General features: G+C 43.7%; 1 protein-coding gene across 4 annotated transcripts in view; it reads right to left on the reverse strand.

Annotated features, from left to right (window-relative positions):
- LOC147031680 (uncharacterized) overlaps positions 1 to 27381 on the reverse strand; it is a 53830-nt gene that overhangs the window by 15416 nt on the left and 11033 nt on the right. For 2 of the 4 annotated variants that reach the window (XM_085851969.1, XM_085851976.1), the window contains exons 2-4: positions 11402 to 11430; positions 6149 to 6231; positions 5392 to 5488 (exon numbers count right to left, since the gene is read on the reverse strand). In XM_085851969.1, coding sequence (XP_085708095.1) covers positions 5392 to 5488; positions 6149 to 6231; positions 11402 to 11430 — 209 coding nt within the window. Of the gene's footprint in view, positions 1 to 5391; positions 5489 to 6148; positions 6232 to 8966; positions 9125 to 11401; positions 11431 to 17432; positions 17537 to 27381 lie in introns of those variants that run through there. The other 2 variants (XM_085851980.1, XM_085851988.1) reach the window with 2 other exon arrangements.

Genomic DNA, 27381 nt, shown 5'->3' on the forward strand with positions numbered 1-27381 from the left:
CGTGCAGCCTTTGACATACTGTACATGACGTCATGTGGTTTACGCCCCTTTCAGGATAATTTTTAGGGGCGTTCCCGAAGACGTTTGTTTTTTTAATCTTACATTTTACAGAACGAGTATTGTGAAAAAAACATTGTCAGATCTGAAATCACGATGAAAAACTCCTCGAGGACATATATAAATGAAATTTAAGTACTTTTGCATGTCAGGGGACCTTTAATGGTTAGGGTGGTGGGCTTTGGATCCTTGGGTCCTGAGTTCAAATCCTGCTCAGCTGTTGAATTAATACCAGGTGGGGTAAACTCGGCCTGTCATCCTTCCAAGGTCAGCAAAATGAGTGCCCAGAATGCTGGTATACTGTGTCTTCTAACTCCAAGCATACATCTTTTCATGCTTCTTTGTGTCATCTGAAGCTTCCGTATCATTTTTGAATTTTGGCCTCATATTTATTTTCACTGTCCTTGTGCAGTGATATTGTCAATGTTGCATTTTTGTAAGTAGTTGCCTTTTTCCTCACTAACTGCTTTTATTTGTCTTGGGCAAACCACATCTCAAAGTTGGCCTCCAAAGCCAGTCTGGGTCGACTCCAAAGCTGACTGGGAATCCTCCGTCGTGCAAAGTCCTTCCTTAGCACACCTGAACTCCTGACCACACACAAAGCTTTCATCCACTTCCTGATGGAGAACTGCTCTCCTCTCTGGTTTGGTGCTCCCACCTCTCACCTTTCTTGGCTTTCCGCTGTGGAAACCAAGACATTTGGGATCATTGGTATCTCCCGCGATGAGGCCGAGTTGTTGGGTCTCTCACTCTCTCAGCGCAGCAGGTCGTTGGTCTTTCTGTCTTCTGCCGTCTCCTCTTCGTCCTCGCCCCCACCGCCCTCCCCCAACACTTGCTCTGTCTGAGATATACCTTCTTCTCCCCCCCCCCCCCATATTTCCACAGGGTGCTCAAGGACCGCCAGCAACTCCCTTCTGGTAAAACTACCAAGATCAAGAATTACTGCTCACCTTTCATTCCTCTTTTTCCCCACCTTTGGAACAAACTCCCACACTCTCTTCAATCCCACTCTTCCCTTCAGGTCTTCAAAACAGCTGTTCACCACCAGCTCTTATCTTCCCCCATCCAAAACCACGATCTTTTCTTCGCCCGTTAATCCACCCCAAACCTACCTCCTTCAAATTCCCTGCTTTCCTTCCTGAAAGTCCCTGTTATGTGAGGACCTGAAAGTCCCTGAAGTGTCCATCTTGTTTACCCTGCGTACCCTGCCCCATCTCTCTTCCTTCCACAGATCTCCTGTCTCTGTTCCCCAGAGACCCAAAGAATTGGCCAGATTGTGGGAAATACTAATGATCCTAATGCCTTGGTTTCCACATCGTGAAGCCGAGCAAGGTGAGAGGCAGGAGCACCAGCCCAGAGGGAAGAAGAGTACTCCATCAGGCTGTGGATGAAAGCTTTGTTAGGTCAGGAGCTCAGTTGTGCCAAGGAAGGACTTTGCTTGACTGAGGAGGTCCAGGCAGTGACTAGCTTTGGAGGCCAGCTTGGAAATGTGGCTTTCCTTGGAAAGATCATTGAAGATAGTAAGACACAGAAGCTTGAATGAAAGGACTTCTTCGAGAGGATTGATGAGAAAGTGGATGGGGGGTTTTTCTAGATGGTCCTTTTGGAGAGACATAGTGAGAGTGTAACATTTGTCAGGATTGAAAGACATGTTCCAAGTGTTGGACCAGTTTGTGACTTTACCTAGATCCTCAGTGAGCGAAGAAGCTGCGGCTTGCCAGTCTGAGGGATGGCAGAGGGTGGAGTCATCAGCAAAGAGATAAAGTGGATTTTCCAAAGAGTCAGAGAGATCATTGATGAAAAAAAAAAAAAAACAGGGCCCAGAACACTGCCTTGAGGAACTCCAGCCTGGACAGGAAGAGGGGATGAAAGAACTCCATTTAGGGCCACACATTGACTGTGACTGGAGAGGAAGTCTGCGAGTCAAGAGTGGAGATGTCCTTAGATGCCACAGGAAGAGAGTTTGGTGAGCAGGGCGGGGTGCCAGACCATATCAAAAGCACAAGATATGTTGTGGGCGATGGCTCCGATTTCATGTCCGGAATTTAGGGCCTCCATCCATTGTTGGGAGAGCAGAAGCAGCATGTCCAGTATAGAGTGACCTGGTCTGAATCCAAATTGATGATCGGAACTCAAGCCATTGGAGAAGAGGAAGGATTTAATGTCTGAAGCGATGATCGATTCCATAACCTTGCTGATGATTGGGAGAAGACCGATTGATCTGTAGTTGCAGGGATCTGCTTTTGTACCTTATTATGCAGAGCAGTCATGTTTGCTGATTTCCAAGCAGATGGCAGATGACCTTGAGCAAATAAGAGGGTGAATAGAACAGAGAGAGGGTGAGGAAGAGCAGCAGAGCAGGTTTATAGAGCACGAGGGCTGATGCCGTCTGGACCGGTTGCAGAATCTGAGTCGAGGTTTGACAGCAAGCTCTCCACTTTGTCAGAAGAAAAAGGACAGAGTGCAGGAACAGCTGGGTGCGACTGGGTAAGTTGGGTCCAAAAAGCGGTGGGTTTGGGATACAAGATTTAGAAGCAAACACACAGTTTAAGCATTCAGCCTTTTCACGTATAATGTCAGCTGTGTGGCCATTTGAGGTAAGGAAGCGGATAGAGGAGGACCATACACCAAAAGAGACTGAACTAGATACTAGATGCCACGAGGATTTGGAGGGGGGAGATAGGTTGGAGAGTTCAGACTTGAGATTAGAAAGATGTTGTTTGCTGGCTCTCCTGAGGGTAGATCCACACTTGTTCCGAGCTTGGTAGAAGGAACTGAGATTGTCCTTTGGCGTCTTATGCCATCAGTTGTGAATCCCATGAAGAAATCTTACTGGATATCGTGGACAAGCTATCAGTCTTAGAACTGTTCATGGTTGCCTTTATTTGATGTAGGTGAACCTAAGTGAAAGTCTCGGATCGGTGAATCATCACGTCCTGACTAGTAGTTGAAAATTTGTCATGATTGCAAGCCTTGATAATTTCAGCAAATGCTGCAACTCAAAATGTCCAAACACATCCGATTGAAATCTTTGGCAAACTGAAGCATCATATTGTTGGACAATGACAAAAAACAATAATCTAACTCCTTCCTGTTGCAGGTCCTCTTCATTTTGTTGTACACAAGTACAGTAAAGTCTGTTGTGAAGATAAAGTTAAAAGCCGAATGACTTGTTCTGTGAAATACGTGTGCCTCGACAAAAGCAAGATCAAGGCCACACAATCCTTGTTTGCAAACACAAAGCATCCCACCCAGATTGCACACATTTTTCCACAAACTCTTCCCTCGCTACCCTTCTCAAGTAAAAGGGTAATGCTCACCTACATTCATTCATCCCCCTCATATCACATTCGAAAGTATCCCCAAGCCTGTTGTCGCACGTTCTTCTCTCCAGGATTTCAAGTCTGCCGTCCATTGCCACTTCATGGTCCCTCCTGTTTCTAACCCTGAACTTTACTACACCCATCACCACCCTATCTACCTTTCCCCTGCACCTCCTCCACCAATGCTGTAATGTATCCACACATTATTGTCCTCCTGTTTCCCTTTTGCCCCGACACTTTGTGTCTGTTGACTTTGCCTCCTGTTATTCCGCTCTTCCATGAGCCTTGATACTATATTTAAACATATGGGCAATACCCCTGGGTGCTCACCTGGTAGTGACTGGATAAGATAACCAGGGAATCACTGGTAATCATGGATGATCCACAAAATATGTAATAGAGAAGAAAGTAAATACCTATGGATTTTTTTTTTATGCCACAAACAAACTTTGGTACATCACAAATGATAAAGTTTGTGGTCAAGTTTCATCGAAATTGTGTGTGTGGTTTCAGAGAAGAAAGCAAATACATATTTTTGGGGGGCAACCCCCACATAGAATCCCTTCGACCCCAAATCTTTAATGCCATAAACAAACTTTGATACATCACGGGTGATGAAGGTTGTGGTCCAAGTTTCATCGAAATTGTGTGTGTAGTTTCGGTGAAGAAAGCAAATACATATTTTGGGGGGCAATTCCCCTTACACCCCCCTAGAGCCCAATTTTTTGAATGTCATGAACAATCTTTGGAGCACCATGGGTGATGAAGGTTGGTAGTCAAATTTCATCGAAATTCTGTGTCGTTTCTGAGAAGTAAATATCTATTTGGGGGAGCAACCCCCCCGCCGTAAACTCTCTCCCTAGACCCCCTCATACCCAAATTTTATTTTAATGCAGTGAACAAACTTTGATACGTTACGGGTAATGAAGGTTTTGGTGAAGTTTCTTCAGAATTGCATGTGTAGTTTCTGAGAAGGAAGCAAATACCTATTTTGGGGGGCAACCCCCGTCGGGCCCGATTTTTTTTAATGTCATGAACAAACTTTGGTACGTACATGGTGATGAACGTTGTAGTAAAGTTTCAGAGAAGAAGTTGAAAGTATTTGTGGGCGGACGGATGGACGACGCGACATGACATAAGGAACTACATTCCAGTTGAGCTAAAAGTGCATGCCAAATTTTGGTTTCAATATCAACATCAACAGAAACCTCTCAACATATCTGATCAAAGAGTACAACTTCAGCTCAATGGACCCTGTTCCTCAAACAGGATGTTGCTGGTTTGCTCGAATGAGAAGAAGAAAAAAAGCATTATATAAACCTTAAATGTCCCCTCCCAACCCCTACCCTCAAAATCCAACCCCATTTCCACTTCCCAGATACATATTTGATTCCATGTTGCTAATTTCAAAACAACAAAAATAGTAGTCTGCCGACTACAAAATCCGTTCTTTCTGAATAAGAGGCAAGAATGGTGGCCTTTTGGCCATTTCTCCAACTTGGACGAAGACATTTAGTTCAGTCATCCTTTATATCCTGAAAAAAGACCATTTAATAGAAGACACCTCGAATTTAGAACGTTTATCTCAATAACTTAAGAAGAAACATGCGTCTATTAATGACTATTTGTGACTTGTAGATGTATTTTTGCCATTACATCCATCCATCCATCCATCCATCCATTAGGACCATACTCTGTGCAGAGCATTGGTGCTGCCGAAGCAGTCTCCTTGGCGATTGGACACAATCATGGACGGGTCGCCACTCGGACACAGGCTACCAGCAAGCTGGCACTCATTTTGCTGACCTCAGAAGGATGACAGGCAGAGTCAACCCCACCTGGTGTTAATTCAATAGCAGAGAGGGATTTGAATTCAGGATCCTAGAATCCAAAGCCCACCACCCTAACCATGAAGCCAACACCAGGCATGCCATTACATATTACTATGAAACACCTTTTCATGAGGGAACACCAATAGTTTTGACAAACACAAACTTATTCTATCTCTTACCCTGGGCTTTTGTCCCACCATTTGTAAGCAGGTCCTCACATCTCTTGTTCAACTCCACAATGTGAATGACTGCCTGTTCCAGAATCATGTTTTTGCTCTGCCACATGAATGGACAACACAAAAATTAAGAAAACCAGATATGCCAGTGGAGATTGAAGCAAAAAAGTACAAAATAAGCAAGTACTTTTACAATGTACAAAAATAATAATAGATTTTTGTTTTTTAAACCAATAATTAAGATTTTAAAAAATCCTTACAAACGTATCATTTAAAACTGACTATTCACATGAAACCACTCAAACAGCAGCAAAATATTTCATCTTCACATCAGCGGTTAAAAAAAATACAACTTCCCCTCCACCCACAAAAATATGGAAACCCACCAATTGGCACAAGGCGAGCACTTTTCAAAAACAAACTATAGTGTCACCAACAGCTCAGGACATCCTCAAATTATATCCGAAATGCTATAATAACAAGCAAACAGTCAAAAGCAGGAACAACATATCAGTTCATCCATTTGTCCTTCTGGCTGATTAAAGCAACTTGTAACAGCAATAGAGGGATGAATTGAAGAACGATCTGATAAATACTTGTAGAAGAGCTGGCATAACGACCTTGATGATGATACCAATGACAACACATGATGCAATAACCACCATGGTGGCACTGTGAAAAGCAAGGCTGTGCGACATGCCCAGCTTGCAGCAGCTAACATCGAGAAACTCTCTGCGATTGAGAGTCGACACGATCGTACCTGCTTCAAAGCAGAAGAACAAGGGAGAAGTTCGGCAATTTTGCTTATGCCAGAATTGATCTTCAACTTGCGATGTCTCTCCACTGCAAACAATGCATAACAGAGTGTCATGATGCAACATATCATTCTTTAATAATCATGATACTTAAATGCTCCAATAATCCTCATGTGCTGTCAAAACCGAAGGAACAATGAGGTGCAAGATGTAATGGTGGCACAAACGATTAATTAATTAATGCAGGACGAGGTAAAAAAAAAAAACAAAAAAAAAAAACATAACTGGCGGTACCAGGTGAGATGATGTTCATGAACCATCTGTTATTTATGTGAGGGAGGAAGGGAGAAAACAAAACAGGCTGTGTGCATAGAGCATCGATGAATGGAGAGGCAGGAAACCTGGGATCAATAATAAATGGCGATGACATTGATGAAAAGCCTGGTGTTGGCTTTGTGGTTAGGGTGGCAGGCTTGGGATCTCAGTGTCCTGTGTGCAAGCCCCATCAGCCGCTGGATAAACACCAGGTGGGGTTGACTCAGCCTGTCATCCTTCCGCGGTTGGCGAAATGAGTAGCAGTGAACTGGTAATAGGAGCATTGCATCAGTGGTGGCCCCATACTCGGTAGCAGTGGCGATGCACCGTTGATCATAACCAGTTGAAGGCATGAAACATGCCACCACAATAAGTGGTAGTACAATATATATATATATATATATATATATATATATATATATATATATATATATATATATATATATATATATATATATGAAAAGAATGGGAAATAGAAAGCATCAAAAAATGCAAAGCTCGTCTGCGTCTGTTTTGTACTCGAACTAAAGTTGACGAACACAACAGCTAAAAATAAATGTAAAAATCATTAATCAATGTTCTCCATATTCTCAGAATAAAGGTTTGTTGAGAATTTGATGACAAAAGCTCAAATGGAAAATTAAGAAACACAAGCGATTACAAAACCTGGCCATCTTGCGCACCATGGCGGATGGGCTAATAAGGCCCATCTGTACTCACTGCGACTTTGCCCCAATTATTAAATAGTCTTCTCCATGTTCTCAAAATAAAGGTTTGTTTAAAAGTTTATGACAAAAGTTCAAATGGTTAAAAAAAACCCCCCAAAAAACCTATGGCCTTCTGGAAGCATGAACTGAGGATGAGTATGGAGATGACTGAAGTTATATCGGTTGCACAGCAAACAAAGGTAATTAATATCAGGGTGGAGGGGAAGGCGATCAGACAGGAAATAGGTTTTAGTACTTGGAAGGAACAGTCACCGGGGATGGTAAGTTGGCGGCTGAGGTGCGGAAGAGAATTCAGGTGGGTGTGAACGCATGGAGGAGGGTGGAGAGAGTAATGGCAGACAGAAAGATATCAAGGAAATTTGAAAGGGAAAGTTTTGGTGTCTTGTATGATGCTGGCCTACTTTTACGGTCTCAAAACCGTGGCACTGACAGAGACAACAACAGAGATTGTAAGCCTGCGAGAACAACGGGGTCAGGAGGATTATGGGAGTGAAGAGGGTGGATATGAAGAGGATGGATTAACTAAGGGAGGAGATTGGTGTGCAGAGGAGCTCGACGAGGAGATTTGTGAAATGCCAGGTTGAAGTGGGCGAGGCACTTGGTGTGGATGGAGGAAGAGAGAATAGCAAATACAGCAGATAGCTTGAGGGTGCAAGGTAGGAGGAAAAGAGGTAGTCCACAAGACTGGAAGAGTATCTCCCCTGGGGCACTGATCAACCACAGACTCGAGCGCAGCATAGAATACGTCCTTCAGGGTGAGATCACTCACCTCATTCGGAGCATATACAAAGACCAGGGAAATGAAACCCAAGGAGTGACGAATCCTTAGTCTATGCTCGTTGACCGGTGTTACCTCAATTATTATTGGAGCTAGCTTATTGGACACAGCTACAGCAACTCCTTGGGCATGGTAACCATCAGAGCGACCAAACCAATAGTAGGTGTAACCACCCACCATGATCTCGCCACTATCCGGTCTCCGAACCTCAGAGAGTGCTGCAACACCAATGGTCAAACGTTTGAGCTCAGATGATAAGAGACAAGTGATCATCCCCTCTCAGGAATAGGACATTCCACGCACCACCCAAAGGGACCGCCTCAGGTTAACCCAAGTAGATCACCGTCTGGTGGACGACACCTCAGCACCACTCTGCCACACACCACCACCGCAATCTGACCCAGGAAGTTTACCCCGTACTTTTCCTCCTGTCATCAAGGAATGGGGCTCCCAAAGGCTTTGCCCCAATCCCATCATCTGGTGAGCTGCCCTGAGAAGGGCAGCAGCACAGGAGGTACTCCCACAGACTTTCATCTCAGAACAGCAATAATTTGGACATGAAATCAAAGTCTGATGAGATGTGTCATGAGACGCAGCCACCATTGTCACGAATACAATGGATCGTGCCAACACCAATGAGAGAAAGAAGTCTTTAAAACCTCGCAAGCAAAAGCCTAAAGAAATAATTAAATTTCCATTGACTTACCATCCCAGTAACCTCTCAGAGAAGAACATAATTCAAAGAAACTTCAAGTTGTTAAAGAATGATCCACAAACCACCTCGATTTTTTCCACAACTACTTCATTTCTTTCAAACATGACAAGAATTTGGGGAATTCCGTGGTTATATGACCATTAACATCTGAACTTCAACCAGAAACTTTAAAGTGCTCGTGAAAGGGAACAACACAAGACTCAGAACAACATTTAATACAAGACTGGCATTCCAGAATGCAGCGATATTTATAATTTTGCATCTTGGCTTCTGAAAACTGAGCTCACCTCAAGAGAATTACTATATTGTCATCAAAACTACAAGTCCAAACTCAGCTGGCTCACGAATGACCTTGAAGGTAGGATGTATCTGTCTGCCACACTTGGTCTGGTAAACATGCGACACCAGTCCACGCATTATCGTTAACTCTGTTCTCACATCAATTCCACAAACTCTTAAAACAAAACATTCCTTACCCTCAATTTTGGGAAAATTACTCATTCAAATAATATTTGGGGGGGGGGGGAGAAGCATATTTTGGGGAAAGTAAAAACAATATCTGCCTCAAAGGATGTGTTTTTATTTGATTTTATCAATACAGAGGCAAGTAAGTGTAAGAAGAGTATTAAAATAACTATTTTGAGGAATGGTTGCAGGAATAAAAAGAAGACAGGGTACGTTATTCAATCTGAGGAATACATTCATCTAGAGATGGAGGGAAAGTCAAAAACAAGTTGCAAAATTGTCCGTGTTTCCAGAAAATGTTATCCACTACAAATACCACATATCATTTGAAAACTTTTTTTTTCTGCCTTCATCTATCTATAATCTATTTATAATTCCAGCAATGTGTGTGTGTGTGTGTGTGTGTGTGTGTGTGTGTGTGTGTGTGTGTGTGTGTGTGTGTGTGTGTGTGTGTGTGTGTGTGTGTGTGTGTGTGTGTGTGTGTGTGTGTGTGTGACCGCTGTTTCTCGACAACCACTGGTCCGATCTAATTGAAACATGCCAAATACATTGCTGGGGACCTGAGTATGTGCCTTTTCAAGGTTTGATATTAATCGGACAAGTGCTTCTCAGGTTATGGCCATTTATTTACCAACCAATGACACGACACGTTGCTGCACCCATTTATTTACCAACCAATGACATGACACGTTGCTGCGTAGGCGTGGCTGCGTAGGCCGGTGCGCGGCCAGCCGACGATGACGTCACGGGCCGTGCCGGTTACATGGCAACGAATGTCATGGCAAGCAAAGACAGGGAGGTAAACTTGATTTCAATTTGGATTTTAATTAACTCTGTGCGTGGAAGTGTGGTTGTCGCGAGAACGCGAGAGCGAAGGGACGGCCTGTGTGGTTGTTGTTTCTGGCATGTGGTTTGAAATGCTTTTTTGTTTTTTTTGCACGTACGGCCACGCACCTACGGGCATGCACTTGTAATGTTAAAATGCTGTATTATTTTCCCATGCACCAGAATTAACACAACATTCTCCTGCAGTGGCAGCCCCAACATTCCCCATCATGGTCCAAGCCAGGCATGTAGTCATCGTCATGCATGGTTGTGATCCTTCAGTTTTATTAGTTCGTCAACATTGACAATCTTTGTTTGTTTGTTTTTTTCCCAAACTCCTACGAGGCGGCTCAACGGATCGTTTTGAAACTCGGCGTTACGATTCGTGACGTCAATGCGTAAAAACTAATAGAGCCCTTTTCAAAATTTCCATCCAGGTGGTAAGATAATGTAAAAGTTTAAAATGTATCACCTAATGCACCCCGACTATGCCCACCCTCAATCGGGAGACGAGCGTCTGTCCCACTTGGGACTGTTCATCCTTTAAAAAAAAATTTGTGTACAAAAATCAAGGCTCATGGAAGAGGGAGTTAACAAAGGGTGAAAAGGCAATATAATGACAGTGGAACCACAGTTGGATATAACAAGCAAGAGAATGGGCTAACAAGAAAAGAGGGTGAGAAACAGTATGCTTCACATAAGAGGGTTGAGCGAGTTAAGGTTAATGGGATTCGAAAAGATTAATGGGGTACATATGGGGCATGACATGAAATGATTGTGCACTAATTTGCTTGAAGCTGTAGAGGGAAAAGTGCAATTGAACAATCTCAGAAAGGCAGTTCCACAAATGGGAGGAAGAAAAAGAAAAAGTCGTTGAGGCGTGCAGAATGCCTGGATTTTGGGAAATGAGCAAATAGGGTTACTTTAAGAATGCATGCATCCTGGAGGATCTGGGGAAGGTCAAAGGACTCAGAGAGCAGAGGGAGCTAGACCAGAGGAGATGTGGTAAATAAAAACAGAGGCCAATGAGCTGCCTGCAATGAGAGGGCAACAGGCCTTGTGCTTCAGCCTCATTGCAGGAGATCTTTAAAGTTATCTTCACTTGTCTGATGAAGTTTTACATTACTGTGATAAGGCACCCAAAAATAATCTCAAATGGTTACCTGCAGCCGCACGCATACCCCAAATGGTGTTTCAGTCAACACCACAACAGCACACCATACTAAACCTGTTTTTTCCTTGAATACTTTTGGCCGTCATTTACAAAACCTTGCAAATGCAGATTCACAACTTTTCAGATCATTTTTTTTCACAATTACATATTTAATCCAAACTGCCAAGCTTGGCTGAAACAATACAGGTGCGGTGATCAAACATATGGAAGCAGAATGGCATAGTCTCAAACTATTTAATCTCAATGATACACACTTACCTGCATTGTGGGATTCACGGTTCTTATTTCTACAAAAAGGGGGAAAAAAAAAGAGAGAAGTTAAAATCATTGTTTTGGCAGGACATTAATATTCAGAATGATTAAAACATCTTGTGATTTTTTTAAAAACAAAATACTGTCAAGAATCGAATTATTATGTTTAAGGATGGGCATGATGTCCTTGGCAACAAGAACATCACAAAATAAGTCAGGAGTGAGATGCATGGTATCACGCATATGTGAGATATGGTTAGATCCAGGGTGCGATTTCTAAAATTTCCATGGGGGGGGGGGGTAAAATTGAAAGATCATGGGTTATCTTTTTGTTATTTTTGACTTTTACAACTTACAAGCTTTACAGAACAATAGCGACATAAAGCTGAAAAGTCCCATTACAATTTTTCTTTAAAAACAAACAATAGCCATGTGGGGGACAAACAGTTATTTCCCCAACAGGAGGGGCGAAAATGAAGGATTAGGGGCAGGGGGCTCCCCCACCCCCTTCCTGAAGTGGTACAGTCATGAGGAGCACAACTTAAGTTAACGGCATGGTCCTCATGTTTTATGAAGAGTTTGGTCTACAAACTATGAACATGAGAGATTAGGGGAGGGAGGCTATGGCTCCCTTTCCAGGGGAGATACAGCCATGAGGAGCACAACTTAAGGTTAGGGCATGGTCACGATGCCGCATGGCCAGTTTGGTCTGGATCTGGTCAGTTTCTCAGAAGAAGATTTTTATAAATGAAATACCAATATTTTGGGGCACAACCCCCTTTAAACCCTTCTTAAATGGGCGGATCTGGATGGGGAGCACAACCCCATGAGAACTTGCTGTCCTGATACATCGGACCAAATTTGGTCCATATCGCTCGGGTAGTTTGTGAGAAGATGTTTTAGTCAAATGCTAACGGATGTTAGCACATACGAACGGACACAGGGACCCACTCTATGAGCATATTTTGAAGAAATAACCGAAATATATCGCTAATACATTTCTCACACTGAAAAAAAGGTCATGACCTACAATTAGGTCATGACCTCTAAATGCAAAATTTGATGCAAAATTTCATTCCAAAAGTCCCAGCCGGCTCCCAGGAACAGCTCATAAATTGATACAGTTGGAAAATTTGGAATGCAGGAAGAAGAAAAAAAATTCTTTATGGTGGTTTAGTACTCCTGGAGGTCGAAGAAACTGTGGTTACATAAAAAATTGGGGATGCTAATTGTAGAAACAAACTCGGCAACAGCAATAAGTGAGAGGAGGAGGTTCAATTTATAGGGAGACAAAAAAACCTATATATATATATATATATATATATATATATATATAGTTACGGATCCGGGGCGGCGGGATTCTCACCCGGTCCAAGGCACCACCCTCACCACCACCTTCTCCGGGGTTTATAACGCCGGCCGGCTCAGCACAGGCCTCGGGTCAAGCGCCTTCAATCGTGATACCAACGTCATCGTTGTACCTTGCCAGTTGGGAAATAGAATCCTTGGTTACAGACTGGTTTTGTCAGAGACTGAGCGGAGTCCACCAGTCTGTAACCATTTTTTTTGGTGTTATATGCCAATGGAACGGATCGTTCCTCGACGCGACACAAATTAATCCATAGCGGCAACTTCATACGAATTAACCACATTTATTGGGGAACAGAGGGGATCACAACACAAGCAAAATTCACGACAATGTTTTTATTACCAATTCTCAACCCGTTCTTAACTCGGGGACTACGGAGTACAGGTTTCGAGGAGGGCCCTACTGAAATATGCCTTACACAACACGTACAGACAAAGACAGACAGCATGCATGCAGACAGAGTACTTGGTGATGTCTCATGGACGAGAGGAAAGTGTCCAAAACACGAATGTCGCCCGCAACAGGCGGATGTCCACGGATTTGAGCTCCAGCTCGAACGTGCCGTGCGGCAAGATGGCGGCGCCGTACTCTTCTTGCTCAAGTCACCGCGTGTGCACGCTCTCCTCAGCGCGTTTGGGTCCCGCGCAATGTCGATGATGGGCCTCCGCCGATCTCTCTCCAGGGTTCAGCATACAAATCCAGGCCTGGCCTGTTCCTCAGACAAGGCCCAAATCAAGGTGCCGGGCTCCGGCAAACGTGTCGAGCCGTTGGTGTGAGCAGGAACCGTCAGAAGCTCCGACGTCTCCTCTCCTGCCTTCCCGCCTCGAAGCCCATCTTCCCAACTCCGTCCTCTTAGCTTCTCCGTGCAGGCCGCCTCTCCCACTGCCCCAAAAGGCAGACTCGACGTGCAGACAGCCTCTCTTACGTTCGCTCACTTCTCAAAGCCGGCTGCCGTCCTTCTCACTGCAGAATCCTCGACGTGCAGGCAGGTTCCGCGTCTCTCCCGGCAGATCCAACACTGTGCCTCCTTCGTTCGCTCGCTTCGAAGAGACTCCGAGCACACCTCGAGAACCCGACTGTTCTTCACACACAAAGACGCCTTCTCTCAGCGACTCTGTTTTCCAAACTCGAGATCTGAGCCCAGAACCTTACGTTTCCTCTTTTTTTCGTTTCACGAGCACGCCTCTCTCGGCGACTGCAGACAAAAAGCTCCGCCCCATCGCGTCACTTCCTCCCCTTGGCCACACCCTCCCAGTGGACTGGGCGGGGCCTATCGTCCGTAGAGGGGAGGAAGAAGAGGGGGCCCTTGTTTCACCACCACTGTACGAACATAAAAACAGTCTCTTACACCTTCCAACACACATCTAACGTTCCTTTTACCACACAACCTAGCTAAACAGGCATTCAATGGGGGATCTGAGCTAATCCTATATTTAGTATTCCAATAAGGGCCATTTCCATAACACTACCCCCACCTTTCTCCGAGGCTCTCCCGAGCCTCCATTTGGGGCAGCCCACGGCAATGGCCCTGTCTAACGTACAGCACAGATCTCCCATTTACTCCAACCCACAACATGGGAAGCACTTAACTCCAAAAATCAAAGTGTCACAGTAAGATTGGCATGTCCCGATCCTAGTGTGTCAGGTCACCAATCTAACAAACAAATTCACACTCTATGCACAGTATTTAACATTCTAATTATAGATTTGAATGGCAGGACATTCAATTTGACGTTTAACACCACATTTGCATCGGAGCAGAACATTCAAAGGTTCAAAGTTCTTTCACGTGTTCGCTCCTTCATGCCTCCTCCCGGCAGTATCGTCCATTCACCCCTGAGGGTTTCCTCACTTTGTAGCCTTATTGGCCTCTCACCAGGTGAGTTCAGTCAGCCCAGTGGCCTAACCTCACAAAGAGTTCTCCGGCCCACTGAGCCCATAAAATGGCATGAATCTTCAGCCGCAACGGCCCACAAAAGCACTTTGGCCTCAATAGCCCACAAAAATGCTTCGGCCCATATGGCCTACTCACAAGCAGCAGCAGGCAACAAGGCCTGCATTGGACAGCAGATGACACAGCAATGGTGGCATGGTGATATCGATGGTAAGCAAATGCAGTTTGGAAGTGTTCTTGAGGACGCAAATGGGTGTGATGACCTCAGACCAGGTGAGATGGAGTGTACCCTTAACCTTCCTTGCCTGACTTGTTTTGGTTAAGTTCTCTCTTTTTTTTTTTCTTTACAGACAGGATGGTGTGTTTCTTACTCACGTTATCTTCGTGGATGTGTGCTCATGAAATACTGGTGGCCTCTCTGGCACTTGGAGAGGGTGACCTCGCCTGGCCCTTGCCAACAAATTCTCCCATCAACATCACTCGTACCAAGTGTCATGCATGAATGGTGCGGAGGAGAGTCCATCGAACCTAACCATTTACTTTTAGCTCGAGACCATGCAACAAACCCTGCTCTGGCTAGAATGATCCTAATGACCCATTTTTTCCGACCTGGCACACTGTTCCATTCAATTAAACCTGGGCAAGGCCCTCCTTTGTCTTTTTCCATTTGGTGGTGCTAGGCATAACTCGCTGGCTGGGGAGTTATGACTACTACTAGGACTCTTTGCTTGCTTCTAATCGGGGGTGGAGGACACTTAACGACCTCGGGGTTCACCTGAGCGTGCTTCTGGCGCTCCTAACGAAGGGGTGGCTCTCTCTAGCCCCCATACTGTGCCCTCATAGCACCAATACTGTGCTCTCATAGCACCCATACAGTGCTCTCATAGCACCCATACTGTGCTCTCATAGCACCCATACTGTGCTCTCATAGCACCCATACTGTGCTCTCCTGGCACTGAACCTACCATGCTCTCCTGGCACCTCTGACAGCCTTCACCTACCAGGAACCCCCAAAGCCCTGCTGCCCTGTTTCCCGACTCACCAACCTCCCATACCATGTCACACTACCAACCAGTATCCCCATACCTTAGCCTGCACCTACCCCCTCGCAGTCTGCCTGCACAATGGAACAGCAGCCAGAATCCATGTCAAATCCTCTAAGTCCCACTAACCGACACTAACTTGGTTAGGAGACTCCTACCGACAGGGTACGATGTTCGCACTCATTCTCCTCATCTGCACAATCACGCCATTCACCCAAACACTTTAGTCATTCATTCCACAGTGCTGCACACCCAGTCCACAACACCATCCAACACCTTTCACGTTCATGTGAAAACAACAACACACCAGTCCCTCGGATCCCACTGGGTCATCAAATTTAACTGGTACACTTTTTCATCAAACCCCAATCAATTTGTCTCTACATCCATCTTCCGCTGGCCTCCTCCATACTGCCCTAATTGTTTATTTCCAACCATTTAAACGAAACATCAAAATCTCTTCACCAGCCTTATGAACCTCTACATGGTTCTAACCAGGCATTTCAATCCTCCCTCAAACAAGCAAGCCCCCTTTGTCATCCACTTGTTTCAGATGTGTCTAACGCTCTGCCTGTAATGTCTCCACCGCTTTTTCTTTCAATAATCACCCAAATCCACTCATGCCACTCTTATGCCTTCTGTCATCTCTCAATTTGCAATCACTTTCGGTACAACTCTCAATCAAGATTTTCACATCCCCATATGGCCTGCTTCTTTGGCTCATTGGAAGGAGAGTGAGGGAACGAATCCCTCATTTCCCAGTACATGACCCCGCCGCCTTTATGCCACAGCTCAAGGGGGTCATGCCTCAATGGGGACTGTGATCTACCCCCTCCTTTTCTCCAGGGTTCGCGGAAGTCAGGCAAACCCCAATCAGTGGAATGGCCTCCCCCTCTTCTCCAGGGTTCACGGAAGTAAGGCAAACCCCAATCGGTGGAATGGCTTCCCCCTCTTCTCCAGGGTTCATGGAAGTCAGGTAAACCCCAATCGGTGGAATGGCCTCCCCCTCTTCTCCAGGGTTCACGGAAATCAGGTGAACCCCAGTCAGTGGAATGCCCCCCCCCCTCTTCTCTACAACTCTCTCAAGACAGATAAACCCCACTTGTGTGCTCAGAAAGGTCCGAAGACCATGTGACACACGCCGGTGCCGCCTGCCACTCATCTGCACTCCACTCCAAAGTTCCTGTGAGGCTAATAGAGAAATTAAAATCCAATTTCTAAATTGGATTTCTAAAATCCAATCTAAAACTGCTCCTGGATGCAGCACCTCCAACTCTGTAAGAACCCATGCGGAGCTGTCCATTATGGTTTCCGTCCCCTGGCTCAAATTCTGTCCTGGTGGCATTTCTATTTCCCCTTACACCTCAAACCTATTTCCTACGTCACCACTCACTCCATGCTCAGGACTCCCACACACAGCAGGCTGCACACATTCCAAGGTTATGTGTTGACATTCCACACCTTCAACCTTGTCTGTGTACTGACCAACTTCCTCGCACTCCAGGGTTACATTCTCGACCGCCAGGTGAGTACCCACACACACTTCAGCCTCGGCAGCACATACCGGTGCTGTAGTCTGGACTATGGGCTCACAGCATTCATTCACAGACACTCCACACACATTCAGGGGTCACGCATACGTGCACCCCATCGGACAGAGCCTCTTTAACATAAAATTCAATTTCTACCTTAAGCTCATCGTCCGCACCATATATGCATGTACCCACGTACCGGCTTCATTCCAGAGTCACCTCTGTCCGGTCGCTTCTCTCCAGCAGGTTGCTCATCATCGGTTCGCCACTCTCCTCTGGGGCTGTCAGCTCCACATGCTGGACCTGCTCAAAATGTATCTCACTCGTCAACAACCCCGCATGCTCCCTCAATGTCTCAATCACCAGGGTTTACTCTAATTGTGGTGTCATCCGACGAGTGATGTCAATCAAGTTCCGCACCACCAACATTACTCCCTGTGGTGATATCACACATCCCATATTATTGTGCTGTTCTACTTCCTGGCTCCATTTTCCTTCCCATTTGAGTCGTTCTTCCTCTCCGAGCCTTTTGAGTTGTTCGTTATCTTTCCAGAGTTTTTCCATCTCCGTGGACTCCAACTTTGCTCTCTCCTTGAGTTGGTCAGCTTCAAATTTGTTTTGTTTTTGTTTTCTATCCCACCGTCTCTCATGTTCTTCATTCTCCAATCTCATTGTTTCCTTCATTTTGTTGATTTCCTTTTTCATTCCTTGTTCTTTTTCTTTCTTATCCCACTGTCTCTCTTGTTCTTCCTTCTCCAATCTCATCGTTTCCCTTAATTAATTGATCTCCCTTTCCTGCTTCATTCCTTGTTCTTTTTGTTTATTATCCCACTGTCGCTCATGTTTTTCATTCTCCAATTTCATCGTTTCCTTCATTTTGCTGATTTCCTTTTCCTGTTTCATTCGTTGTTCTTTCACTTTCTCCTCGTACTCCAACCTTGCTTTTTCCTTTTGTTGTTCAGTTTCAAATTCATACTCTTTTTGTTTTCTATCCCACTGTCTCTCTTGTTCTTCCTTCTCCAATCCCTTCGTTTCCTTCAATTGGTTAATCTCTCTTTCCTGCTTCCTTCGTTATTCTTTCACTATTCTTTCTTTCATCTCATTCTTTAGTCTTGCTTTGGCTTCTTGCTGTTCGATCTGCACAGTGTGGTTACTTAATGTTTCATTCTCAGTTCTCTTTCTTTCGTCTCTTAACATCCTCAGCTCGTTTTGTAATTCCCTCTCTTTATTTCGGTGTTTTTGTAACTCAGTTTTTTTCCATAATTCCTCTCTCGCCTCCTCACCTCTTTTGCATGCTTGCTTTCTCCTTCCATCCGTTTTCTTACCGTATTCCTCCAGTTGTTCCAGATATTTCTCTGTTCTTTCTATTGTCTGTTCTCGGATTTCTCTTATCCGATTGCCTGATCTTACCTCTTCCTTCAGTTGTTTCAATTCCAAATCGCGTTCATGTTTTTCCACTTCCAGTTTTGTTTCGCGCCAAGGTGGAGCTGCGCCGCCAAAAACCCACGGCTCCATTTTCTTTATGATTTGCAAGTTTTTCCTTCGATCCGCTCAAACATAAAATCAAATCAAATTTGGACCGTTTTTTTTCGTAACCAATGTCCTGGGTGCGAAATGCACCACTGGTCCAAATATCCCGCTCCCAACACCAAACTTTGATGGTTCGGGGACGGAGGGATTCGAGCAGTGGTGGGATTCAGGCTGTCGCCAATCACAGTCCTCAGCAGTTTTTTTTTTTAACGAATTGGGCGAATTTATTGGCGCGACACGAAGTGATTCAAGGTGTAACTTCATCCGGATCAATCGGATTTGGGGAGGACATCGGGAAACACAACACAAACAAAATTCACGACAATGTTTTTATTACCAATTCTCAACCCGTTCTTAACTAGGGGACTACGGAGTATAGGTTTTGAGGGGATCTCAACTGAAATATGCCTTATACAACACGTGCAGACAAAGACAGACAGAATGCATGCAGACAGAGTACTTGGTGATGTGTCATGGACGAGAGGAAAGTGTCCAAAGCACGAATGTCACCCGCAACAGGCGGATGTCCACGGATTTGAGCTCCAGCTCGAACGCGCCGCGCGGAAAGATGGCGGCGCCCTACTCTTCCTGCTCAAGTCACCGCGTGCGCACGCTCTCCTCAGCGCGTTCCGGCCCCACGCAATGTCGATGATGGGCCTCCGCCGATCTCTCTCCAGGGTTCAACATACAAATCCAGGCCTGGTCTGTTCCTCAGACAAGGCCCAAATCAAGCTGCTGAGCTCCGGCAAACATGTCGAGCCATTGGTGTGAGCAGAGACCGTCAGAAGCTTTGGCGTCTCCTCTCCTGTCTTCCCGTCTCGAAGCCCGACTTCCCAACTCCGTCCTCTCAGCATCTCCGTGCAAGCCGCCTCTCCCACTGCCCCAAAAAGGCAGACTCGACATGCAGGCAGCCTCTCTTACGTTCGCTCACTTCTCAAAGCCGGCTGCCGTCCCTCTCACGGCAGAATCCTCGACGTGCAGGCAAGTTCCGCGTCTCTCCCGTGCCTCCCGTGTTGGAAAGATCCAACACTGTGCCTCCTTCGTTCGCTCGCTTCAAAGCGACTCCGAGCACGCCTCGAGAACCCGACTGTTCTTCACACACGAGGATGCCTTCTCTCAGCGACTCCGTTTTCCAAACTCGAGAACTGAGCCCTGAACCTTACGTTTCCTCTTTTTTTGGTTTCACGAGGATGCCTCTCTCGGCGACTGCCGACAAAAAGCTCTGCCCCTTCAGGTCACTTCCTCCCCTTGGCCACACCCTCCCAGCCGACTGGGCAGGACCTACTGTCCGTAGAGGGGAGGAAGAAGAGGGGGCCCTTGTTTCACCACCACTGTACAAACATAAAAACAGTCTCTTACACCTCCAACGTCCCTTTTACCACACAACCTAGCTAAACAGGCATTTAATGGGGGATCTGAGCTAATCCTATATTTAGTCTTCCAATAAGGGCCATTTCTGAAACAATATATATATATATATATATATATATATATATATATATATATATATATATATATATATATATATATATATATATATACACATATACATATATAATTGGGTTTTTTGTCTCTGGTTAGAATAGGTGTATGCCCCGGTTAGAATAGGTGCACCATATCCCTGTGTCGTAAGAGGCGACCAGGGTTACGTCAAGAAGGGCATCCGGCGTAAAACCTGTGCCAAATCATTATGCGGATCATAACGGACAATCTGCTGTGGTGACCCCAAACGGGAGCAGCCAAAAGAGGAAGAAGAAGAAATATATATATATATATATATAGATATATATATATATATATATATATATATATATATATATATATATATATATATATATATATATATATATATATATATATATATATATATATATATATATATATCATAGAGGACTCCATATGGAGGGATGATACAGGAAAAAAAATGGCTGTCTCATTCAAATGTGTATACAATGATATGTTCAAAAACTACTATAGAGTGAAATCATAAGCATTTAAAAGCCATACCTTTTATTCTCAAGTGTTTTTGAAACTACCAAGTCTTAAAAAGACACCAGAATACATCACTAAAGTACCACAACGAGAGATCGTTAAATCGTCAATTTGTACTTCTGCTTCTTCCCCTCCAAAAATAAGGTTAAACTGTAGCCTGACCTCCCTCAATAACTACTGAAGTCATGATGGTGATTCCAACGTGAGGAAGTTACTTCCTCTTTGGGCAAGTGCATGCAATCCAAAATTTGAAAATACATGAAACATTAATCGTTTTATTATGAAAAGAAATCGAACATAAATGTGGACTCCACCAAACCAGGCCAAGATTGTGGGAGGGGGTAAAATGGACAATGGATAGAACCATTCCAAAAGCGATACATATCCACTCATCCATCCATCCATCCACACTCTGTACAGAGCGTCAGTGCTGCCGAAGCAGTCTCCTAGACTATTGGGCACAATCCTGGACAGGTCGCCACTCCGACGCAGGATATGAGCTGGTACTATTTTTGCTGACCTCAGAAGGATAACATACTGAGTCAACCCCACCTGGTATCAATTCAATGTGAAAGCAGAATTTGAACTCAGGACACTAGGATACCAAGCCTGCTTCCCGAAACATATCCAACCCATCCCACAAATCAACTGAAACAGGTATTAAACTAGAGGGGGAGCACTCGGTAGAGTGCAAAACCTCCACCACCAATACTGCTGGGTCACTTAAGTGAACCTGATATCCTATTCATTGTAGGTCAAAACGGATCAGACTCTACTGAACCATGATTGAAGAAACTAAACTAGATCGACGCGCATGTAGAAATGCCAAAAAAAAATAAATAAAAAAAATCGAAATTTTTTTGAAAAAAAAAGTTGCAAAATTTCTGGGTATTTTTTCTCGAACAATTTTTTTGGAGGGGGGGTGGAAATCACTTAAAACATGTAGAAATGCAAAAAAAATTCTTTTTTTGGGGGGGAGGGGGATAACAATTTTTTTTGGGGGGAGGGTTGGAAATCACTTAAAACATGTAAAAATGCAAAAAAAATTCACTTTTTTGGGGGGGGGGGGGTTGGAAATCACTTAAAATATGTAGAAATGCAAAAAAAATTTCTCTGACAATTTTTTTTGGAGGGGTAACAATTTTTTGGGGGGGTTGGAAATCACTTACATGTAGAAATGCAAAAAAAAAAAAAATTTTCTCTATTTTTTGGGGGGGTAACAATTTTTTTGGGGGGGGTTGAAAATCACTTAAAACATGTAGAAATGCAAAAAAAAAAAAATTCCTCTTATTTTGGGAGGGGGCAACAATTCTTTGGGGGGTTGGAAATCACTTAAAACATGTAGAAATGTAAAAATTAATTTCTCCAACAATTTTTTTGGGGGGGGGTAACAATTTTTTTTTGGGGGGGTTGGAAATCACTTAAAACATGGAGAAATGCAAAAAAAAAAATTCTCTATTTTTTGGGGGGGGGTAAGAAAAATTTTTGGGGGGGTTGGAAATCACTGAAAACATGCAGCAATGCAAAAAAAAAATTCTTGAACAATTTTTGGGGGGCGGGGGGGGGACCAAGTCCAAAATTTAATGGCATGATCCTTGGACCATACCTAACCCCCCCACCAAGTTTCGTCGAAATCCGTCGAGGAGTTTTTCCGTAATACTGTTCACAAACAAACAAACAAACAAAAAACCAATGTCACCCGCAGAGTGACCCGTATCTTGCCAAAAGGTGACCACGTGTGACTCTTTGAGGAATATCTGCCTACGAGAGATTCCGATGAGAATCGTTCTACAGAGTAACCATGAAAATATGCTTTTGCCTCATACCATCACCAAATGACGTCATAATGTCTCAAGCTTGACATATCTAGAAAGCACTCATCGAGGTGTTCAATTTGAGGTACTACACGATATGGTTCCTAAAACTTGAAAATTTGACCTTGGGGTCAAATATGTTTGACCTGAGGCGCTAACCATGAAGGTCAAGGCCAATCGCCACCAAAAATTAATCAACTGAGCGCCAGACCATGAACTATATTCCCATGAGGTTTGAAGACGATCCGATCAAAATTACTCAAAAAATAAGGGTTTCGTCGACTCCCCTGATTTGCAACAAAGTGACCTTGACCTTCAAAATTTAGTGCGCTGAAAGGGACTTCTATAGGCCTCTGATATGCGAAGTTACAAAAATTTCCAATGATAACTGTGCTCTGCAGAATTTTTTATACGTGATTACAGACAAACAAACAAACAAACAAACACAAAAAAAAACAAAAAAAAACATACAAGCTGACTAACATATCTTGCAAAAACTTCGTTTTGGCAAGATAACAAACAGAAAGGGGTGAAAACAGTAACCGCCATCGATCTTCGAAGATGACGGAGGTTAACTAGAGGGGGAGCACTCGGTAGAGTGCAAAACCTCCGCCGCCAATACTGCTCGTTCACTCAAGTGAACCTGATATCCTATTCATTCAATTTGACGTCAACAGTGCTCACAGAGTTATAGTTTGCAACTTTCCCTTTGACTTTTAACTTCTACATATTCAATTCATTCGTCATAACTAGATTCCTTGAGACAGAAATTGATTTTACGTGGGTATATCCACCTGAAGTTCCAAAATCAGCCACAACTAGAGGGGGAGCACTCGGTAGAGTGCAAAACCTCCGCCGCCAATACTGCTAGGTCACTCAAGTGAACGTGATATCGTATTCATTCAATTTGACGTCAACAGTGCTCACAGAGTTATAGTTTGCACTTTCCCTTTTACTTTTACATACTCTATTCATAAGTCATAACTGGATTCCTTGAGACAGAAATTGATTTTACGTGTGTATATCCACCTGGAGTTCCAAAATCAGCCACAAATATAATTTTGGCATGTTTTTTGTTGGAAATCACTTATAACATGTAGAAACGCAAAAAAAAAAAAAATCGAAATTTTGTTGAAAAAAAAAAGTTGCAAAATTTTTTTTTTCTCGAACAATTTTATTTTTTTTTGGGGGGGGTTGGAAATCACTTAAAACATGTGGAAATGAAGGAACAATTAAAACATTTTTCAAAATGGCCGCCATAGCGGCCATATTGGATTTTGGACCAAGTGCAAAATCTAATGGCATGATCCTTGGACCATACCTAATCCCCCCACCAAGTTTCGTCAAAATCCGTCAAGGAGTTTTTCCGTAATACTGTTCACAAACAAACAAACAAGCAGTCATAGATTGGTACTTACGAAATCGTCAACTTGACCTCTGACCTTGTCCAATAAAAGCTGTCTCGAGAGAAGGTAGCGACGCAAACCAGAAGTTTCTACGATGATTCTGTACCAAACCATTAAAAATAGAATGTTTTGGATGTTTGACCTCACTGTGACCTTGACCTTTGACCGATTTTGACCAAAATCTAATCAGCACGAGCCATCACCCTCCTGAATCACGTGGTGTAATTTGACATTGGCAGCTTCTTCCGTTCTCGCGTTATTTTTTGGATGTTTGACCTCACTGTGACCTTGACCTTTGACCGATTTTGACCAAAATCTAATCAGCACTAGCTATCGCCCTCCTGAATCACGTGGTGTAATTTGACATTGGTAGCTTCTTATGTTCTCGAGTAATCTGTACCAAACCATCAAAAATCGAATATTTGACCTCACTGTGACCTTGACCTTTGACCGATTTTGACCAAAATCTAATCAGCACTTGCCATCACCCTCCTGAATCACGCGGTGTAATTTGACATTGGGAGCTTCTTCCGTTCTCGAGTTATCATTTTTTGGATGTTTGACCTCACTGTGACCTTGACCTTTGACCGATTTTGACCAAAATATAATCAGCACTAGCCATCACCCTCCTGAATCACGTGGTGTAATTTGACATTGGTAGCTTCTTCCGTTCTCGAGTTATCTGTACCAAACCATCAAAAGTCGAATATTTGACCTCACTGTGATCTTGACCTTTGACCGATTTTGACCAAAATCTAATCAGCACTAGCCAACACCCTCCTGAATCACGTGGTGTAATTTGACATTGGTAGCTTCTTCTGTTCTCGAGTTATCGTGCCTACAAACAAACAAACAAACAAACAAACTAACAAACAAGCAGTCATAGACTGGTACTTACGAAATCGTCAACTTGACCACTGACCTTGTCTCATAAAAGCTGTCTCTAGAGAAGGTAGCGACGCAAACCAGAAGTTTCTCAGATGATTCTGTACCAAACCATCAAAAATCGAATGTTTTGGATGTTTGACCTCAATGTGACCTTGACCTTTGACTGATTTTGACCAAAATCTAATCAGCACCAGCCATCACCCTCCTGAATCACATGGTGTAATTTGACATTGGTAGCTTCTTCCGTTCTCGAGTTATCGTGCCTACAAACAAACAAACAAACAAGCAGTCATAGACTGGTACTTACGAAATCGTCAACTTGACCTCTGACCTTGTCTAATAAAAGCTGTCTCGAGAGAAGGTAGCGATGCAAACCAGAGGTTTCTATGATGATTCTGTACCAAACCATCAAAAATCGAATGTTTTGGATGTTTGACCTCACTGTGACTTTGACCTTTGACCGATTTTGACCAAAATCTAATCAGCACGAGCCATCACCCTCCTGAATCACGTGGTGTAATTTGACATTGGCAGCTTCTTCCGTTCGAGTTATTTTTTGGATGTTTGACCTCACTGTGACCTTGACCTTTGACCGATTTTGACCAAAATCTAATCAGCACAAGCCATCGCCCTCCTGAATCACGTGGTATAATTTGACATTGGTAGCTTCTTATGTTCTCGAGTAATCTGTACCAAACCATCAAAAATCGAATATTTGACCTCACTGTGACCTTGACCTTTGACCGATTTTGACCAAAATCTAATCAGCACTTGCCATCACCCTCCTGAATCACGCGGTATAATTTGACATTGGTAGCTTCTTCCGTTCTCGAGTTATCGTGCCTACAAACAAACAAACAAACAAACGAACAAACATAAACAGAAGGCATCAATATACTTTCGAAATCTTTAGATTTCGTAAGTAACAAGCAGTCATAGACTGGTACTTACGAAATCGTCAACTTGGCCTCTGACTTTGTCCAATAAATGCTGTTTCTGGAGAAGGTCGCGACGCAAACCAGAAGTTTCTACCATGATTCTGTACCAAACGATCAAAAATTGAATTTTTGACCTCACTGTGATCTTGACCTTTGACCGATTTTGACCAAAATCTAATCAGCACTAACCATCACCCTCCTGAATCACGTGGTGTAACTTGACATTGGTAGCTTCTTCCGTTCTCGAGTTATCTGTACCAAACCATCAAAAATGGAATATTTGACCTCACTGTGACCTTGACCTTTGACCGATTTCGACCAAAATCTAATCAGCACTTGCCATCACCCTCCTGAATCATGTGGTGTAATTTGACATTGGTAGCTTCTTCCGTTCTCGAGTTATCGTGCCTACAAACAAACAAACAAACAAACAAACAGAAACGGAAGGCATCAATATACTTACGAAATCTTTCGATTTCATAAGTAACAAACAAACAAACAAGCAGTCATAGACTGGTACTTAGGAAATCGTCAACTTGACCTCTGACGTTGTCTTATAAAAGCTCTCGAGAGAGAGAAGGTAGCGACGCAAACCAGAAGTTTCTACGATGATACTGTACCAAACCATCAAAAATCGGATGTTTTGGATGTTTGACCTAACTGTGACCTTGTCCTTTGACCGATTTTGACCAAAATCTAATCAGCGCTAGCCATCACCCTCCTGAATCACGTGGTGTAATTTGACATTGGAAGCTTCTTCCGTTCTCGAGTTATCATTTTTTGGATGTTTGACCTCACTGTGACCTTGACCTTTGACCGATTTTGACCAAAATCTAATCAGCACTAACCATCACCCTCCTGAATCACGTGGTGTAACTTGACATTGGTAGCTTCTTCCGTTCTCGAGTTATCTGTACCAAACCATCAAAAATGGAATATTTGACCTCACTGTGACCTTGACCTTTGACCGATTTTGACCAAAATCTAATCAGCACTTGCCATCACCCTCCTGAATCACGCGGTATAATTTGACATTGGTAGCTTCTTCCGTTCTCGAGTTATCGTGCCTACAAACAAACAAACAAACAAACGAACAAACAGAAACAGAAGGCATCAATATACTTTCGAAATCTTTAGATTTCGTAAGTAACAAGCAGTCATAGACTGGTACTTACGAAATCGTCAACTTGGCCTCTGACTTTGTCCAATAAATGCTGTCTCTGGAGAAGGTCGCGACGCAAACCAGAAGTTTCTACCATGATTCTGTACCAAACCATCAAAAATTGAATTTTTGACCTCACTGTGATCTTGACCTTTGACCGATTTTGACCAAAATCTAATCAGCACTAACCATCACCCTCCTGAATCACGTGGTGTAACTTGACATTGGTAGCTTCTTCCGTTCTCGAGTTATCTGTACCAAACCATCAAAAATGGAATATTTGACCTCACTGTGACCTTGACCTTTGACCGATTTCGACCAAAATCTAATCAGCACTTGCCATCACCCTCCTGAATCATGTGGTGTAATTTGACATTGGTAGCTTCTTCCGTTCTCGAGTTATCGTGCCTACAAACAA

This window comes from Eptatretus burgeri, chromosome 2 (assembly GCF_056783735.1).
Source record: "Eptatretus burgeri isolate ZD-2024b chromosome 2, Ebu_testis_v1, whole genome shotgun sequence".
NCBI classification, from domain to species: Eukaryota; Metazoa; Chordata; class Myxini; order Myxiniformes; family Myxinidae; genus Eptatretus; species Eptatretus burgeri.